The sequence below is a fragment of the Centrocercus urophasianus genome, unplaced genomic scaffold, assembly GCF_019232065.1.
Source record: "Centrocercus urophasianus isolate 14NV4802_14NV808 unplaced genomic scaffold, USGS_Curo_1.0 seq_28, whole genome shotgun sequence".
NCBI lineage: Eukaryota > Metazoa > Chordata > Aves > Galliformes > Phasianidae > Centrocercus > Centrocercus urophasianus.
The window spans coordinates 13,944,690-13,963,970 of NW_024884844.1; the positions used below are offsets into that span (position 1 = coordinate 13,944,690).

Sequence of the window (19,281 nt, forward strand, 5' to 3'; positions counted from 1 at the left end):
CCCCGTCTTGTTCTGAATCCATCAAAATGTACCATAAATGGGTGCTGACAATGCAGCCACATCCAGGTGGACAACAACCTTCAGGACTGCAAATTGCACCCGAATCCTTCTTTCCTGGTCCCTAAAAGAACCATAATCTTCTGGGTTCGTTTTTTTTTCTTTCCCATGTTCTGTTCCTTCTGTTCAATTGAGGTATTCCCACAAATTCTGTACCTGAAGGTCTATGGAGTACTTATTTCAGCTGTCCCTCGGGATCTCGTTTCCTTTTCAAAGGAAAAGGCAGGACCACATCCCCTAATTTGTCTAGGATTAAAACTACTTCCAGCCCAAATATCCCTGACTTTGCAAAACTTCTGAAAGCCAACCCATGCAGTTGCTTACAGCCTTTAAATGCCACCTAGAGAGCTGATAGCTATACATAACTATTGCAGCTTCCAGTTTAGCTCCTGTGGTTACATATGATCCATAGGGAGGGATTGGTTTCCCGTGGCCCCTCAGAAAGGACCTGTTGCTGACATTTAGCTGCCAGCAGGAGGCCAGAGCACACCCCAGGGACAGTGGTGGGGGGCAGTTGTGCCCATTGCTCATGCCCACGGCAAGTTGTTTTTCTGTGCCTGATAGAGAGCACGTCTCTTGCTGCCTGTAAAGCACATTGACTAAGCAGTGAGCACAAAGAACTGCAATAAAAACAGTTTCTGGGAGGCAGCCAACAAGCATGGCTGGAGGCTGATGCCTGGAAAGCAGAGACTTACAGTCAGCAGGATCCCGCATCCATGGCATCACCTGCATGAGGATACAAGCTGGGCACAGACAGCCCTGTGGGAACGAAGTTTTGGACACAGCCATAGGTCTGCTGGTGCTTCGGTCTAGCATGGAAAAGGAGATCCCAAGCACTCGTGGAAACATGACTTCAGCGCACTGCAATGTACAGGGCAGCCAAGGGTTCAGCCAGGAGCTTTGAAAAGGAGAGGACCGTGGCGTATCACTGCTGTGTGCAAAACAACACCGGCCAACTGTGGCAGACAGCTGTGATCCTGGAAGCCCAGCACGTGGCAAATGGGATGAGAAATGGAGAGCTCTTAAAGACCGCAGCAGATGCTCCGTCAGGGCTGCCCTGGCTATCACAGAACAAGGGGCTAATCAACAGGGGTAATCAGAGAGAAGATATACAAAATGCCTCCAGAAATAATGCAATCCACCGGTAGGTCATGCAACTCACTTTCAAGTCTCATAGGCCTAGCGCTTCATTTAACTGTTAAAAGTTCAAGATCTGCTATTTTGCAAAGCTAAAAGATCGGAGAACTTTTGAGAAGGAAATGCTCAGTAGGGTAAACCAAGCCTGCCATGCCCTGTGCCACAAAGCTCAAACACAACCTCTATCCCAGTCCTGCAGGTTTCCTGCCCCTTCCCCTATGGGCTCTGCTAACTAATCCTCAGAGGCAGCAGTGTTGAAATCTGGCCTCCACTTTGTTAAAAACTGGGCTAACTGCTCACTAGTGCTTCTGCCAACCCTGGTATAAAACCAGCAGGGATCCTGAGAAGCCGCAGCTCCAGGATGAGATGTAGCAGAGATCACTGAGAGGTAGCCACAGAAGCCAGCTCCATGCCACTGGGGCCACTGGGAACAACCAGGAATGAAAAGCGTGAACCTGTCTCTGCACACCTATTAGGCACTGCCTGTTTTTACGAAGGTAGGCTCCCAGAGACTGCGCACTTCTCTGGGCAGGAGCTCTAGCAGTTCTTTCATGAATCATCTGCATTAGGAATGCAGTGGCCCTACCACAAATCAGAGGCATTGGAAAGGTCCTCTCTGTCCACAAGTGATCAGGCCATCCAGACTGAACCTCAGTCTAGTAGTGGGGAAGGACCTGCAGTAGGTAAATGATGTTAACACAGCACAGAGCTGCTCCCTGCTATCCAGCTCTATATGCTGGGAACTGCCTCAGTCCTGAAGTAAAACAACAGCTGAAATCCCAGGAAATTATAGAATCAAAGAATCATTAAGGTTGGAGAAAGACCTTTGAGATCCCCCCACCCAACCCCACTCAGCCACCCCCCCATGCCCACTGCCCACGTCCCTCAGTGCCACATCCCCACAGCTCTGGGACAGCCCCGGGGATGGTGACCACCACTCCATGGGCAGCTGTGCCGCTGCCTGACTGCTCTTTGGAGAAGGAACTGTTTCTCATACCCAGTGTGAACATCTCCTGGTACAACCTGAAGCCATCACCTCTCGCCCTATTGCTGTTAGAGGCTCCCCAGAGAGGCTGTGGATGCCCCGTCCATCCCTGGAGGTGTTCAAGGCCAGGTTGGATGGGGCCCTGGGCAGCCTGGGCTGCTATGAAAAGTGGAGGTTGGTGGCCCTGCCTGTGGCAGGGGGGTTGGAGCTTCATGATCCTTGAGGTCCCTTCCAACCCAACCATTCTGTGATTCTGTGATTCTGTGACTCTGTGACTCTGTTACCCGGGAGCAGAGGCTGACCCTTCCTCGCTCCAACCTCAGAGAGCTTGTCCTCCATCTGGACCGTCACAAGTCCATGGGACGGAGGGGCTGCACCCTCGGGTGCTGAAGGAGCTGGCAGGGGTGATTGCTGAGCCCCCCTCCACCATCTATCAGCACTCCTGGTTAACTGGTGAAGTCCCAGAGGATTGGAGGCTTGCTGATGTGACTCCCATCTTCAAGAAAGGCCGCAAGGAGGACCCAGGGAACTATAGGCCTGTGAGCCTGACCCTCGGTACCAGGGAAGGTTATGGAGCAAATCATCTTGGATGAGATTGCACGGCATGTGCGCAGTGTCCAGGGGATCAGGCCCAGCCAGCACGGGTTCGTGAAAGGCAGGTCGTGCTTGACAAACCTCATCTCTTTCTACGACTGGGTGACCAGACTGGTAGATGAGGGAAGGGCTGTTGATGTAGTAGTCTTCCTAGACTCCAGCAAAGCCTTTGGCACGGTCTCTCACAGGCTTCTTCTGGGGAAACTGGCTGCCCGTGGCCTGGACAGGTCTACCCTTCTTTGGGTAAGGAACTGGCTAGAAGGGTGTCCCCCAGGGGTCAGTACTGGGGCCCATCCTGTTTAATATCTTTATTGATGACTTAGATGAGGGCATTGAGTGCACCCTCAGTAAGTTTGCAGATGCACCTCCCAGCACCAAGATGGGAGGTGGTGTGGATCTGCCTGAGGGTAAGGAGGCCCTTCAGAGGGATTTGAATCGCTGGGCCGAGGTGAATGGGATGAGGTTCAACAAGGCCAAGTGCCGGGTGCTGCACTTTGGCCACAACAACCCCATGCAGCGTTATGGGCTTGGGGATGAGTGACTGGATGAGTGTGGAGAAGAGAAGGACCTGGGGGTGTTGGTTGGTGTTCGGCTGAACCTGAACCAGCAGTGTGCCTGGGTGGCCAAGAGGGCCAAGGGCATCCTGGCCTGCATTAGAAATGGTGTGGCCAGCAGGAGCAGGGAGGTGAGCATGCCCCTCTACTCAGCACTGGTGAGGCCGCACCTCGAGTGCTGTGTTCAGTTTTGGGCTCCTCACTACAGGAAAGATGTTGAGGTGCTGGAGCGTGTGCAGAGAAGGGCAACAAAACTGGTGAGGAGTCTGGAGCACAAGTCTTATGAGGAGCGGCTGAGGGAGTTGGGATTGTTGTCTGGAGGAGGCTCAGAGGAGACCTCACTGCACTCTGCAACCTCCTGAAGGGAGGCTGTGGTGAAGAGGGATTTGGCCTCTTCTCCTAGGCAATGAGCAGGACAAGGGGCAATGGCTGCAAGTTGTATCAGAGGAGGTTCAGGTTGGACATAAGGAAGAACTTTTTCTCTCAGGGAGTGGTCAGGCACTGGAATGGCTGCACAGGGAGGTGGTGGAGTCGCCATCCCTGGCAGTGTTCCAGAGGCATCTGGATGACGTGCCGCGTGATATGGTTTAGTGCTTGTGGTGGCAATGGTGATGAGGAGACGGTTGGACTAGATGATCTTATAGGTCGTTTCCAACCTTGTGATTCTATGATTCTAAACCTCCTTTCTGGAGCTGTAGGGAGCTATGAGGTCTTCTCGGGGCTTCCTTCAGACTGAACCATCCCAGTTCCCTCAGCCATTCCCATTAGGACTGCATTCCAGGCTCTGCCCAATTCTGTTGTCTGTCTCTGGATACACTCCAGGGCCTCCGTGTATTTCCTGTACCGAGTGGCCCAGACCTGCACACAAACCACTCGAGGCGCCAGAATCCCACAACGTGGTTGTGGAAGCGGCCCCTGGATCCTCGCCATCCCGACCCGCAGCAGCTCACAGCACCCACGTGTGTTTGGCCCCATCCCGGCCCTTCAGCTGCGGGTCAGCGCCGCTCAGACCCCTCAGCCTTCTCTCCTTCGGCCACACAGCCCCGGGGCCCTCGGCCCGTCCCCATCGGGAGGTGCTCCGGCCCCCAGCAGCTGTCTATGGGGCCGTCCCGGCGGTTCCCGGTCCGCCCTAACCGAGGCCGCGCGGCGTGCCGCGGCCTTTCCGAAGCGCGGGGCAGCGCCGGGCGGCGGGGCGGGCCGGGACGACGGCTGTGGGACGGCTGCGGGCCGGGCCGGGGGAGGGCCGAGGAGGGGCCGGGCCGCGCCGTGCTGGAGCGGCGCCACGCGGGCAGCCGCGGCCCGGCCCCGGGGCGCGCCCAAATATAGCCCGGGGCGGGGAGGCCGCCGGGCCGCTCCGTAACCGCGCCGCTTCTCCTCGGCATCCGCCTCCGCGAGCGGCAGCGCCGGCGGCACGGGGTAAGGGCCGGGAGAGCGGGGCCTAACGAGCCCTTCTACCGGCACGGCCACTGCGCGCCGCCAGGCCCTGATGTGCCGGTAACGGGCGGCGGGGCTCGGGGAGGGACGGGCGGGGTGAGGTAGGCGAGGCGAGGGGCTGCCCCGGCACGGCACAGCCCAGCCCAGCCCAGCCGCAGCGGCCGTTCGGCGGGCCGGAGCATCTCGTGTGCTCTGCTCCATCGCGCGGAGCTGCCGGGAGCCGCGGCCCCTCCTCGGCTCTTTTATGTAAGCGGCGGAGCGGCGGGGAGCCGGTGCGAATCAGGGAGAAGCGGCGTGCGGCTGCTGCGCGGAGGAGCCCACGGCGGCTCCGTGAACGGCAGCTCCGTGCCCTGAGGAGCCGCAGCCGGCCCGCCGCGTCCCGCTGTGCGCGTCCCGCAGGTGGCCCGCAGCTGCTCCATCCTCACTGCGGAACGGGCCGTGCTGCGGCTGGGATGCGGCGGGATGTGAGCGCGGGGGTGGGGTGGGATGCTGAGCTGTGCACGGTAGGGCTGGAGCACTTGTGGCTTGTGTTCAACACTTGGCATTGCTCCTGGGTGAGAGTGTATGGGTGTAATAAGGAACTCCTGAGGTTCTTCGGCTCCTTATCTCTTTAATCGGTCAAATGTTTGTAAGCCCACGGCTGCAGAAGGGTAGGGGTTGCACGTGGACGCTTTGAGAAAACAGCCGGACCTGCCGGCTGCGTGCTGTGCCACGAGCAGAGCAGGCCCTCTGTGCGTGTTGGGTGGCTGCGGCTCTGCTGGCCGCGCTGCCACGAGCTCTCAAGGGACAGCGTTGCATTGATGGGAGGAGTGGCACAGGAACGCGGCCCAGCCTTGCGTCTAGCTACAAGTGCAGGAAGGCTGCGGAGGGAGGGAGGGACCGAGGGGCTTGGAGAGCTGTGCCTGGGGCTGTCACCACTGCAGGCTCTTGTGTTTATCTTCTAATGGCGTTCAGGTTAATGGCTGTGCTTTTTGTGTCTTATTTTCACTCTCCACTGCAATTTCTCTGAACTGCTCTTGCTATTGCATGTTGCCAGCTAGAGTTACCCGAGCGCAACGCTTAAGCAAGGCTTGTTACACCACCAGCCTGAAGACACCCGGGTCCCTCTGTAAGATAATCCCAGCCATGGATGAGGAGCGGGCTCAGGAGGCAGCTGTTGGCAGCACGATGTATTTTTAACTGAATTTAATCACGCCTTTCCCTTTTCTCATTTGGTGTAGATGCAGTTCCTCAGCAGCGTGCAGCAATGGGAGCAATGTGTGATGAGTAGTAATGACTCAGTGGTATTTGGAGATCTGACTGTTGATAGTTAAGGTGTAATGTGGTATAGGTTCCTCTATAATAGCAACAAGTGCAGTGTTACTAATGTTAGACACTTAGCATGCACATTCACTGTAGCACCAGGTGAAAGCTTTCAGTGAGGATGTGAACATGAAAAATTATGCAGACGTTACGACTACTTCATGGTGTTACTTTGCGTGTAACAATCTGTGGATGAGTGTTTTGTTTTACTTAGTTCTGTGTGCATATATGTACACACAGGAGCACAGTGACAGCAGTGTCCTAGGCTGTGCCCTTCTGCTTAATGAACTGTTAAATCTAGAGATCCATTACTGCCTGGTAATCTCTTGCTAATAAAAGCATAGAAAACTGGATGGGTTCAAAGGCCTTCAGTGCACAGCTTTCCAAGTGAAAGCTCATACAGGTTCTGCTGTGTGCTTACTGTTCACAGTGCTGTTCATGCTTTAGCAAATACATAAGAGAAATATACTTTCCCCCCCCTTCCCCCCAATGTCCAACTTGCAATTATTTATTTCCCTGTGTACATATCTTACTTCTTTCATAATGAGGGCTTCCATTTGCAGGCAACCCTGTTGAGCAGCAGCTTGCATCTATCAGGTGCTTCGTTTTGGTGAGTTTACATGCTGCCAAATAGGATTTCAAAAATTAATGTATCTTTTCTAAAGCTTATGGGCCTTTGGTGCTCTTCGTTTAAACTAGGGGATTGATAATGCAGTTGTAGATGTCAGCTATGTAGGGCTTGGCTTTCTGTTTGCAGTCCAAGCCTGTTTTTCCAGGGAGTAGCTCCATTGTGTGAGCGTGCCACTGCAGCTGGTGGGAGTCTGTTGGTGCAGATTTCAGAAGGAGGTGCCTGTGCCAGTGACCTGCTGCAAGCATGCTGGTTGCCTGCCCTGTGTGCTCCTGGAGGAGTGGGAAAGGCTGAGCGGTTGGTAGGTGAGTGCTGGGGCCTAGGGGTGGAGGTCTGAAGCAGATCAGACAGAAGTGGGAAGGTCTTCCTTTAAATGAGGAAGACCTCATGTACCTCAGCTGCTTTGTGGGTATTTGTGGGGCAGGACTGGGGCTTCCTGAAAGCAGGTGCCCTGTGGATGCACTGTGGAGGCTGTTCTCAGCAGCACCTGCTGTAGGGCTGCACCACAGCAATGCTGCGGCTCTTGCCAAAGCAGGTATATTCTGCTGCTTCCAAAAAGCACTGCTTCAGAAAACTTCCTGTATTACATCATGAGCAAACAGTTTGCTATCAGAACTCTTCTACGTTATCATAGCATTGATTTTTATTTTCTTTTTTTAGTGGTGCAGGGGGAGAAGCATTTTCTACCTCCAAATAACCGCATTTGATCCAAGTTCCCAAGCGAACGTGTAACTGCCTCAGAGGATTCCAAATGCCAGATGAACTCGCCCAGAGTTATAAATGTAAAGTGCTAATGGAGATTGGGTTGGCGTTCCTCTGCTGGCTGGGTACCGAGCCTTGGAGAGGGACTCATTTGCTTCGCAAAGTGTTTCTCAAACCAAGTGTTAGTTCTTCTTTCAAAGTGATACTGACTGCGTGCCCCTGCTGTTGGCTGGGAGCTGAGTTCAACTCTGGGTGTAAAAGCAGGCTGCTTCCTTGACACGCCTCCATGATTAACCTAGTTTGTATGTGTTTGTCTTCCTTTGAGTGGGTACCTGTCTGTATATGCCCAGTCCTGTAATATGTAACACACAGAGTTTTACTTTTCTCCTTTACTATTTGCCTTGGAGTGGGAGGAGTGAAGGAAGGAGCTGTAGGTAGAAGTATTAGGATGAAGCTGAACTGGTGGGCTCCTGTCAGGTATCTGCGTTAAATACAAAGTGAATGAGGAATGCCAGAAAAGGGTAACACCTATACAGTAACTTTGTCTAGCTCCTCCTTGCCTTATCTGTAAGACAAGTTGTTTGTTGGTACGTTTTCATTTTATTTTGAGTTTGTGAGGTTTTTGGTTTTGTTTTTGGAGAGTGATGGTAGTGTGTGACATGGGAAAGGAAGTTGTCAAGTTGAAAAATACAAATAGGAGAGAGAGAGAAGTCCATGTTAAACCCTTGTAGGGTTAAAGCAGTTGGGCTGCCACCTAACCCTGGTGGGAAGGTCTTGGTCACCTAAGCACAAACAGCAAGGAAGTTGGAAGCAGTGGGGAGCAAGAGAAGGACGAGGATAGGAGGGCTGTTCTTTGTTTTGCCGTGGTTTTTTGTGACATGCCATGCAGCTCCTTTCAGGCCCGCTCACCGCGTGGGCAGCATTTTCCCCATATGGCAAACTGCTGCTTTGCTTCCACTAATTAGTGGAAGTTGGCCTGTGGGATTTGGGAGCTTTAAATTTAGGGTGTAGGAACTTAAAATTTGTAGTGCGGTCTATGGCTTCAAGGGACTCTAACCCTGCCAGCTGTTTAGATATTATAGGCTGTGTTTCTGTGCTTGCTTGGTGAGGTTGTTCTGGGATAATTAGTTTAATTAAAGTGCTGTAACTTGTATTTAAGAACCTGAAGTAACCATCAGAGGCTTTAGGAGAGGATCCAGAGTGTCATCTTCAGCAGCGTTTTGGTGACAGCCAAGTTGTGCATCTGCTGGAAGCTTGTCTTGCTGTGTGGCTTCACTTACAGCTGTGGCTTGCAGGAATGAGATTCAGAAGTCATGAGGGCGTGTGTCAGAGCCCAGATTGTGAGATAACCAGCTTTGGTTGCCTCTCAGCGTGCCGCTTTGTGTCTCGCTGCTGGGCAGAGCAGAGGGCAGCCCAGGAGATGGGAGCTGTACAGGCTGAGCACAGAGGTGCTTGGTGCTTGTGGGAGTGCTGCAGGGCAAGCATCTCCAGCGCTGGCTGATTGAAGCTTTAATTACTGCCTTCTAAGATGCTTACTTTAGTTAGCATGGTCTGACATACTGTGTAAAGTGTTAACTGCTTTAGTCACTTAAGAAGCAAACAAGAACAGCTACATGGGACATGGTAGATGATTGTGTTGTGTGTGGGGTGTTAATGTGATCCCATTACATCCTTTTTTTTTTTTTTTTTTCCCATGTTCTTTGAGCATTTCCTATATGGATGCATTCTGCAAGCTGTCAGTATCTGCTCTTGAGTAGCACTGCCTGCAGTAAGAATCCTGATTACAGCCTGGCTCATTGCGGTCCTGGGCACCAGCACTGCAGCTACCTTTCAAGTGGCCCAGCCAGAAGGATCAAAAGCTTCATTACAGGGGTAGCAGTGGTTGGAGAAGCAGAGGTAGCGCAGAGTGCCCAGCTCAGCCTGCAGGGATCTTTGGTTTGGAGTTTGCATCACCCAGTGTTCACCTGAGGAGCTTTGGAACAACTGGAAAGCACTGGGTTATACAATGCTACCGTGCGAATGGCAGGTTATGCAAACCCTAGTGGGGGTGATTATAAGTTTTCTATTTTTGAGTCTTCCATTGAATGACTCACTTTATTAGATGTGTTCATTTAAAATGGAATGCGAAGCACCCAGATTCCATGGTAATGGCCTCATAAAGCGCTCAGATATACAACATAACAGATTGGATTTCTTCTCTTAATTTAACAGGTTTTGCGTCTCATACACCATGTCTGATGGCAGCATACAGGGCGTCACACTTATTGCAAAGCTTTACAGTTTGTATCCATCTGTCTCTGCATTTTTGCTAAAGTAGTCATCTTCCTCTGATCTCCAGCTTGCGGTACTGCGTCTGAATCTTCCTTCGCTCCCTCCTCCCCCATTCCTTTCCCTGTGCTCTCTGCAGCTCTAGCCCCATACCTTGGTAATTAGAAGGGACCCGAGCCCAGAAGCGAGGCTAACCGGGGAGTGCTGGGAGCCCCACAGGTATGCGTGCTGGCAGGCTGCAGAGTGACACAGCCCCAACCGAGATCCCAGCCAACAGCAGGCTGCCTGCTCAGTGCCTGGCCGGGCGCTGCGGGCTGTGCTCCTCGTGGGCATCACAGCAGTCTGCTGCCAGTGGTGGGGAGGCAGAGACCTGTCGTGTGGGATGCCCTGCTCGGAAGCTTCTCTCAAGGACGGGTTGTTGAAATAGTTTATCTAGAAACAGGAGTAAGTTGTTCTCTGTCTGCTTTTTGGATTTTAAGCATGGGGCTGGAGCAAAGCGGGAGAGCCCTGTCTTTGGCAGTGTTACTGGGGAGCAGAGCTGGGCTGGGCTGAGGGTCCTGCAGCTCTGGGCTGTGTGCTTCCCATGGTGAACTGCTGGCTGGGAAACTACGCTCCTCTCTACCACCCAGGGTGTGCACTGAGTTGCTGGGTAGGAATTCAGTGCAGGAGGGAGCAATTCCTGCTCTGAAGGCAGTTTGTAGTGAGTGCTTGGAAACCGAAAGCATGAGTTTGTCCTGATAAAACCTCTTGTGTGGTTCCCATTTCCTGTAGGCTGGCTCTTTCTTCTCCTTTGTACTACCTTCTGCAGTTTGTAGCACACTTCTGATAGGCAGGCTTAAGATAGCTACAAACTGGAGCTGATACTGCTGTGTATCCCTGTGCACTGTGCTCTGCTGCTTTGCTGGGCAGTGTCCCCTGTGGTTTGCTTACCACATCTGGGCAGATCACGCTGCACGTGGTGCCTGCTGCTCGTGCTGTGCCCTGTGGCAGCGGAGGGCTCCCTGATCCCCCTCATCCAGCAGCTTGATCTGTGGCCCACCAAGGGCTGCCCCAGCCCTGTAGCTGAGGACATGGACCCACAGGTGCTGCACATCAAAATATGCCTTGAAACGAGGGGTAAGGCTTGCTCAACCTGGAGATGTACAGCATTGGACTGCACTTATAGCATTAACACAGTGTGTGCTGTTGGAGCCATTTTTAAAGGCCGCTCAGAATATTTGTGTTCTGGAAGGATGACTTATTTCAGACTGTGCTGCTTCGTGTGCTGCATGCTTTACGATATGTCTTAATATAAAATTCTGAGATTCCATCACAAGTTGTTGATCGCAGCTTGGAAGAGAGTCAAGTTTTATTATCTGCTTGGAATAGATGAGGGCTTTCGAGTTTAGGTTCTTGTCTGTATCTGTGGCACTCCACATACAATCTTTGCCATAATTACATGGCCTGCATTCTTTCCTGTTTCCTCTCTGCTCTCTGGTTCATCCTGTTTGATGCTTGCAGTAGCCCTTGAAGCTCCTCTGGGACACGGGGAACACCTCCACAGGTGGATGCTTAGCGAGCCTGGCATTTCTCTGCCCGTGCTGGCACCGAGTCACAGGGCTGCCCAGGCCATGTTTGGGCCGTGCTGCTACCATCCTCCTGCCCAGAGCAGGGCTGTGTGGGTGAGAAGCTTCTGTGTGGGCTGGAGGAAGCTGCGGTGCTGGGGCTGGAAGGGGCCTTTGGAGCTCCCCAGCCCAACCAGTCCTGTACAGTTGCAATGCTCCAACTGTGCCCCTGCCCCAGGGCAGAGCAGAGGTGAGGAGCACCTCCCTGCCCTGCTGGTCACGCTCGGTGCAATGCACCCCAAAATGTGACAGCTGTCCACACAAATGGTGTCTGTCACTGTTTCCAAGAGCTGTTCTCCCCTCCCAAGGGGACAGCCAGCTGCAGGGGCTGGAAGTTGGCCGTAGGAAGGGCACCGAGGTGCCACACCATTCCTGTCACACTGCAGCAGAGCTGTGATGTGGCACATGGAACGTCACTGTGGTTAGGGTGAAATGGGGTCTGGTGTCAGCGCCTTTGCGCCCTGCTGGAGGCCTTGCTCCTGTAGGGTGTAAAGCTTCAGTGGAGAAGGTGGGAAAGGTTAGTGTGCTTAAAAACAGTGGTTTAAAAGACACCGTTCTGAAGATTTTGCATGCCTCATCCAAGAAGCCGATTTTGAGTCGAGCTTTTGTGTGATTCTGATAATCTGTTAAAGAATGGTTGGTCTCCAGAAGCTGCTCGTGCATATGAAGGGTTGTGTTGTGCTCTGTTAGTGCTGGTGACAGAGTTGCTTTGATGCTGTCTGGGTTGTGGCAGCTGTTGTGGGGGGCTGCTTATGGTGGCTGGGGCTGCTCAGACCAGTTCCCCCATCTGGGAGACCTGGGAGCTGTGGCACTGGGAGCTCCTGAACCAATGGAGCTGCGAATGGGAGACTTTGGGTCAGTGCCCACTGGTTCTGGAAAGGGAAGCAGGTGAGGTATGTCTCTGAATATGAACAATAGATGTAATGTTTGCAAGTATCTTATTTCCCAGCTGTGTCCTAGAAGGCTTTTATTCTTTATGTGAGTATGTAGCTTGAGGATTTTAACAGCAAAATGTAGTCAGAAGAAAATAGTACTTCAAGCTACTGAAAAAAAATACCACGTAGTTATTTATGTAACTCACTGAGTGTCGAGTCTTTCTTTTATTATATTCATAAATTTGTGCAAACAGCTTGGAAATGTAGCACACAGATTTTTGTGCTTCTTCATTTATGCAGTGATACTTCTGGTTTGGTTCACGGGCGGAGAAAATTTAGTTTTGGTTGGTGCAGCAGGAGTTCTTTAACACAACTAAACATGTCATGGTCATGTCATGTCATGTCACACATGGTTACAAGATGTGATGTGATTCCTTCCTTTTTAAAAAGCTGGATTTCTTCAGGAATAACAGAGTGTGTGTTAGAAGGGACCTCGAAAGACCATGCAGTGCAATCCCCCTGCCAGCACAGGAACACCCGGGTCAGGGCACACGGGTGGGTTTTGAATGTCTCCACAGAAGGAGACCCCACCACCTCTATGCAGCCCGTTCCAGTGTTCTGTTACCTTCATCATGGAGAAGCTTTTTCTGGTATTTACTTGGAACCTTCTATGTTGCAGCTAGCACCCACTGCCCCGTCATTGGATGTCGCTGAGAAGAGCCTGGCTCCATCCTCATCACACTCACCCTTCACATATTCATAAACATGAATGAAGTCACCCCTCAGTCTCCTTCAAGCTAAACAGACCCAGCTCCCTCAGCCTTTCCTTGTAAGGGAGATGCTCCAATCCCTTCACCGTCTTTGTGGCTCCAGGCTAATGAAAAAAACTTGCTTAGTATGATCCAGCAGGACACACAGTTTTGGTATCACAATTCCCTTGCTTTGAGAAAAAAATTGCTGTAATTGTCAGGAATTTGTATAACTACATGAAGTAGTGCAGGTCTCTGGGGAGCTGGGATGGCGGTCAGCCCCTGCACCTCCAGCTTTCTGCTTTGGCCCTGCTGAGCAAAGATGTGGGGCTTTGGTTCTGATAGCTTGTACCCAGGCTTCACAGCTAAATGTGGTGATTTAAGGAGAAACAAGTGCTAGGACATACTTCCATTTGTTTTCTTGAAAGCCAGTGTTTTTTCTGTCATGCAAGTTGGCTTGTTGGAAGATGCTAATTTGTTCTTTTGAAACTTGCTTGGATTCTAAAGCATATTGTGTTCCCAGAGCAGGCGTTTGTGAGGCAGGGTCTTGCAGCCCTATTTGAAGTGACTCTGTGCTGCTGCATAAGGTGTGTGGAACTCCTTGAAGGCCGCCTCCAGTTTGCAGTTGGAAGTTAAGTTATTATTCTAATGACTTGCAGAGGCCGTATGGTGACAATGCACAGTACACAGAGTGCTCAGTGTGTTTGCCATTGCCACGTGCTTTGTGCAGCCACAGGTGTGTGGCCTGATGCTCACGGCCTGCGTGTGTTCTTTGTAGTTCTGTTAATTCGGGTGGGGGGGGGGGGATTTGGGGCCCTCCTCCCAGTCACAATATAGAGGAAAGGTGAAGTTGGTCTTTTTTGAGATTGAAGTATAAAGTCGGTGGAAAACTTGGTACTCCACTTATGGTCCAATAAAGGTTGTCTTTGTGATGAGAACCCTGCAGAGTGTGTGCTGCTCTTCCCAAAAACGCTGGGGAAGGTGCAAGTCCTCTTCCTGCACAACAATCAGTGCATCAGTACATACATCATTCCTAAAGCCTGCAGTAATTTGGTGTGCTTTCTCCCCCCAGGATGCTGCAAGCACAGTGAACAGAAGCAAAGATGGTATCAATTCTTAAAGCAAGTTTTCTTACTTGTTTTGTTTTTTAAAGATCTTTGGTGCCACTTGTAATGCCAGCTGAAGGGTGGAATGATGCCCAGAGCCTCCCTTGCCATGCTGCAGATGCACAGGGGCTCTCAGGGCTGTGTGTGCTGCCTGTGCCGTGTTGCAGCAGTGCTGTCTTTTGTGCTGGGGCTGCTGTGCGGAGCTGGGGCACAAAGCTGCCCTTGTCACCTCAGGACTCAGCTTTGTCTGAGCTGTTCTAACTTGACACATGTTTCTATGGGATGCGAGCTGCTTTGGTCCTGGCAGGATGGGTTGGGTTGCGCCTGCTTAAGATTCAGGTCAGTTCCATGCAAATTTTTCATTCAGCCCCAAACACTGGGCCTTTTAAGAGTGTTCCTGACCTACATAGGCCTGGCTTTAATACCTCTGAAGCTAGATTATAGAGTTCTGTGCTTGTTTTAAACCACTCGGTCTTGTCCCGTGCCTCCGCTGCCGCTCGGAGCTGGAGGAGCCATTCCTGGCTGGCAGCTCATCGCCTCTGTGCTGTGCCTGGGTAGGATGAGCTGTGCTGGGGAGCTGTGGGAGCAGGGCTGTAACGCCTGGTGGAGACGTGGGATGGAGTGCTGTTGGGATAATTGGTAGTAAAAATGGTTTTGAGGGGATGGAGGGGAGCTGAAGGTGATCTTGCAAGCAGATCAGCTGTTCTGCTGCAAATCTGGCTGATGGCAGTGTTCTTACTCTGCTATTGCCACAGTATTGTGGGTACTTGTCATGTATGCAGGTACGTACAGCACCACGTATGTGTGTACCCACACATCTCCCCGTGTGCTTAAATACTCTTTTGTCATTCTGCTTGAGTTGCAAATACCAGAGCATTCTGGCTTGCCTCTGTCTACATTTGTTTAGAAGTCACTGCTATTGCGATGAAAATCGTTAATTAATCTATTGCTACTCTTAAGTTCCAACTTGTCACAACATCATCTTCGTCTTCTACAAATGGTCTACTCTGTGTTGCCTACGTTCTGACATGGTATAACTGCCTATTAATTTTTATCTTCTTTTCTTACAGTAAAAAATGGCATTTCAGAAGGCAGTGAAAGGAACTGTTCTCATTGGAGGAGGTGCCATAGCAACAGTTTTTGGCCTCTCTCAATTTTCTCAGTATAGAAACAAACACGTAAGTATTAATTATGACTTCTGATAAAATATGAAGCTTAAAATCTGTTTAAGCGTATGTTAGGCTTGTACGAATAGCTTTGTTTGGGAAGGGGTGCCAAGAGCTCTCAGCTTGATTTGCTGTGTGCTATCTGGAGGATGGCATTCAATGATGCTTCACCATTGCAGGTCTTTAACCAGTGGCAAAATATGATTCATGTAAATCGTTTTTCTTGTTTAAAAAATGTCCTTTGGATACCACTAAGGGATGTCATTTAGTTGCAGGAGAAGTGGGAAGTACCAGCTGAAGTGCAGGTTGCTTGAAGTACGTAGAAACTCTAGATTTACCTGAGAATCTCAGCTTTATGCAGTGATTGTGGCAACTTTGGGGCAGTTCAGAAAACTGATAATTGTTTTAAGGTGGGATCTGTGGGATGTCTTCTGCTTCTGGTAGCCCTGGCGTCTCACTGGGTGGGCACAACCTAGACAAAGATATGCTCAGGACATGGTTTAAGGCTGTATTTTGGGTAATAAAGGCACACTGATGGGATTCCCAGAGCAGTGAAGGAAGATGGTGAAAATACACTGATAAAGAAAGATAGTAGTAGCAGGAAGAGATTAGTAGCTCCTGGTTCTAGACTGTGTCACTGTTGTAGGAGCTTCTTCCAGGTGAATTGGAGCAGCCATGTTTTGTTGTTTTCGTTTCCCACTTCTTAATGCAAAAACCTAGGAGAAACATCAGCAGAAGGAACAGGAGTTGTGGACTGCTTTTAGGCAGAGCTGGTGCTGATCAGCAGCTACTGGTTTTAGGCACATACCTCTTATTTCAGTGCAGTTGTGTTGTGCTTCAGAAGTTTGTGTATTTGTATGCTATGCGTGTAAAGAACACATCTTCTCATCTGTTAGGTGTAGGCAGTGAGGCTGCTACCTCACTCCTGGCCAGCACTGCAATTGGTGTTCCATAGTGTTGCACGTAGGTGCAGTCAGAGCTCTGGCCTGATTTACTTCCATCTGGTTTGGAAAGAGCTTAAGGCTTAAGAGGGGCACCTCATCCTGCCTTTCAGCAGCTAGGTGAGCGGGTGCTCATTTTTCAGGGTGCTTTCTGCTTCTCACCTTAGAAATGCAATTGGCCAGCTCCTTACCAACAGCAAGTTACCACGAGCTGCTTAGCTACGTAGTTACTGTGGGTTCCCATTCAAACCACGAGAGCTGAAACCCAGGGATACAGGTAGATCTTAACTTCATGAAGGTGTGCAGAATGGGTGTGAGTAAATGACAGTCTGAATCTTCTGGCTGTTTCCCTGTGAAGAGGAGTAGAGCTGAGATGTTGGTAAAGCCAATGAGATGAGTCATTCCCAGGGAGCCTAGCAGGAAAGTGGATAAGCCAGGATCCTTATAGCTTCAGATACTGTTGCAAAAAATAAAGCCTAGCATTTTAAGTGAGCTTCCCATTGGACTGCCTGTTTTGAGCCTAGCTGCTAATCTAACTCTCTCTGGAGCCGTTATCATAGGATATTACAATCTGGCTTCATTACTGTTGGAAACTGCAGCTTCAAATCTTAGGACTGCTAAATAAAAGAAGGAGTTGGAAGGCACAACTGATCCGGGTAGATAATTTGTCATATATGCAATATTTCAAAACTCAACAATTTCCAGTCTTCTGCCATTATTGGATGGTCGTTCCAAATTTCCAAAGGCAAATTAAAAAAAAAAAACAACACACTTTAAAGAAAGTGGTGTCAAAATGAGAACATCCACTTGTCCCTTGATGTCTGGACCTATTGTGTGGTGTCTGTCTACAAAGGATCTGAAAAATTTCTAGCATATGTGTAAGCAAATGGATCTGTCAAGTGAACAGCGTGTTGTTTTCATGCTGTACTAACTTGCACATTTCCCACGTGATGTCCCTTAAAGCTTCTGCCTTAACCACCTAATGTAGGGCAGCAGGTGGAACGTGACTGCAGGGATTGACACGCAGGAGGACAGTCCATTTGTAGTGTTGACATATCTAAGCTGTGGGCATGTCCCCCAGCCCAAGTGTCCTCTTTTTAATAATGCCTGCCAATCAAATGTCTGCTAGGGCAAAGATCTTGTCTTCCTGTGCCAGGGAAGGATATTGCCCCAAGATGTGCACTAATTGGCTGCATGTAAGAAGTCTGTTTGTTATTTCAAGATCAGAATCCATCACATAATAAGACAAATAAAATGCAAGTAAAGCAGCATGCTTGGTTTGTAAGTGGCTCTGGGTGTCTGTGCTGTGCTTAGCATCCTGGGATTAGAGCCCTCAGGTACTGAATGCAGACCTCCCTTGGTCGGTAACGCTGAGCACAGTGCGGTTGACTTATCTGTCTTTGTTCTGTGTTTGCTCAGCTGATGCTGGATGCTCCTGTGCAACTCAGCTGTCCCAGGTTGCCCCAAGGGAAAGCTAAGGGGTGGTGAGCTGCTGGCTCTGGAGAAGGGGTGGGAGATCCTTGGATCTGTTAGTTGGGCATATTAGTGCGTGGCTGGTCTGCTGAAAGCGATGAGTGTTGGTATTTTCTGGTGTGGGAACTGAAGTTGTTCTTGCTAGGCTTAAGGGTGAAAGCCTGGATGAGAATGGCCTGGTTAAGTGCCATTAGCCTTGCATGGGTGTAAGAGCTGGAAGGTGTTCACACCCTGGAAATAAAACACGGTGCATTCTGATCTGTCCCAATGTCAGGTTGTTTATCCCAACTTCTCTTCCTGTAACACACAGATACAAATGCTGATGCCTGGGAGACTGTTTCTGCAACAGCAACTGAGGCAATAGAGTTATATGTTCCCTGATTGTGTATGGCATATGCAGGCATGCCAGAGGTTGAGTCAGTTCTCTGATTGTGTGTTGTTTTTTGAGCTGAGCATGGGAACATGTGTTGACATGACAGAGTTGCTGAATTTAACTCAGAAGCTGATAGATGAGTACTGCTCTTCTGTGTTTCGGATGGTAACCCAATCGCTGGGATGTTTGCTGGATTAATGTGAAGGCTTAGTTCCCTTCTGTGCCACCTCTGTAAATTAAATTCATCTTGAACAATGCAGATAGTTCTCCAGCTTGGAAGCGCTACGTTCACTACTGAATCATGAGCTCCTGGAAATGAAAATCCTGTCTGAGATGAAGCTGGGTGCCTACACAGGGCTTAAAATACACAGCCTGCCTGTGTGGGAGTTCTGGCCTCGTGTATTCAGACAACTGAACGATAGAAATGGCCCCAGTGCTGCAGCCTGCCTTGGTGCCTCTGCTGCAAGCACCTCTAATGCTAATGGTGCCAGAGGAATGGAAATGGTGATTTCTCTCACTTTGTAGCTGGTGACAGTTGCCGAGTTCTTGCTTTGTGTGCCTGTTTATTGAGCCCGGTGGGCTAGCAGCAGATACGATGGGGTATTGTTTGGTTTTCTGGGTTTGACCCTGAGCCACTGCTACTTTCTGTAGCCGCTGAGGCAAAAGCGCTGCTTTGCTGTGGGGCTGTGCTGGGTGCCTGAGTGCAGCCCTGTTCTGGTGAGCGCTGTGGGGCAGCAGGAATTGCTCATTGCAGGGAGTCCAGTGCAGACAGCGATAACGTGATAATGCATCGGAGCTTGCTTTGGGCTTTTTAATTACTTTCATTTTCTTTTTTAATGAATAGGGATGATGAATTTGCCTCCGTGAACCTACCTGGAGATTTACATTAGCCAAATTAACAAGAATGCTTGCTTATGGATTACTAGATCACTTTATAACTTGATGATTGAATTCAGACTGCCAAACTACATTTCTTCTCACTAAGAGCGTAATCAAAACCATTCAAGGAACTCTTGCCTGAGAAATTGTAGATATAAACAGCAATTGCTTATTTCAGTAAACACACTTGTTCACTGCCAAACTAATCACATTATTGCAGATGGAATCCCTGTATGCAGCTTTTCTTCAGTCTCACATTTAATTGACAGCAAGATGAATCATATCTATATCAATTCCTAGGCTGCTAATCACTGTGCTTACTTTCAGTTACTCTTGTGCTGATCTCTGAGCTTTTGCTGTGCCAGGGACTGTTTGCTTGGAGCTCTCTTTTACTGTATTTGTTGTAGATAATGCATTTTAAAGAAACTAAATGGTGTCAGTGCTTCACGAACTC

The 19,281-nt window shown here is 50.1% G+C and overlaps 1 protein-coding gene across 3 annotated transcripts in view; it reads left to right on the forward strand.

The window, feature by feature from the left end:
* Positions 1-4,664: 4,664 nt before the first annotated feature.
* The window catches only part of GPD2 (glycerol-3-phosphate dehydrogenase 2), a 52,473-nt gene continuing 37,856 nt past the window's right edge, over positions 4,665-19,281 (forward strand). Inside the window, exons 1-2 of one of the 3 annotated variants that reach the window (XM_042827338.1) lie at positions 4,665-4,743; positions 15,066-15,173. In XM_042827338.1, coding sequence (XP_042683272.1) covers positions 15,072-15,173 — 102 coding nt within the window. In that variant the 5' untranslated portion in view covers positions 4,665-4,743; positions 15,066-15,071. Of the gene's footprint in view, positions 4,744-4,802; positions 4,822-12,837; positions 13,031-15,064; positions 15,174-19,281 lie in introns of those variants that run through there. The other 2 variants (XM_042827341.1, XM_042827340.1) reach the window with 2 other exon arrangements.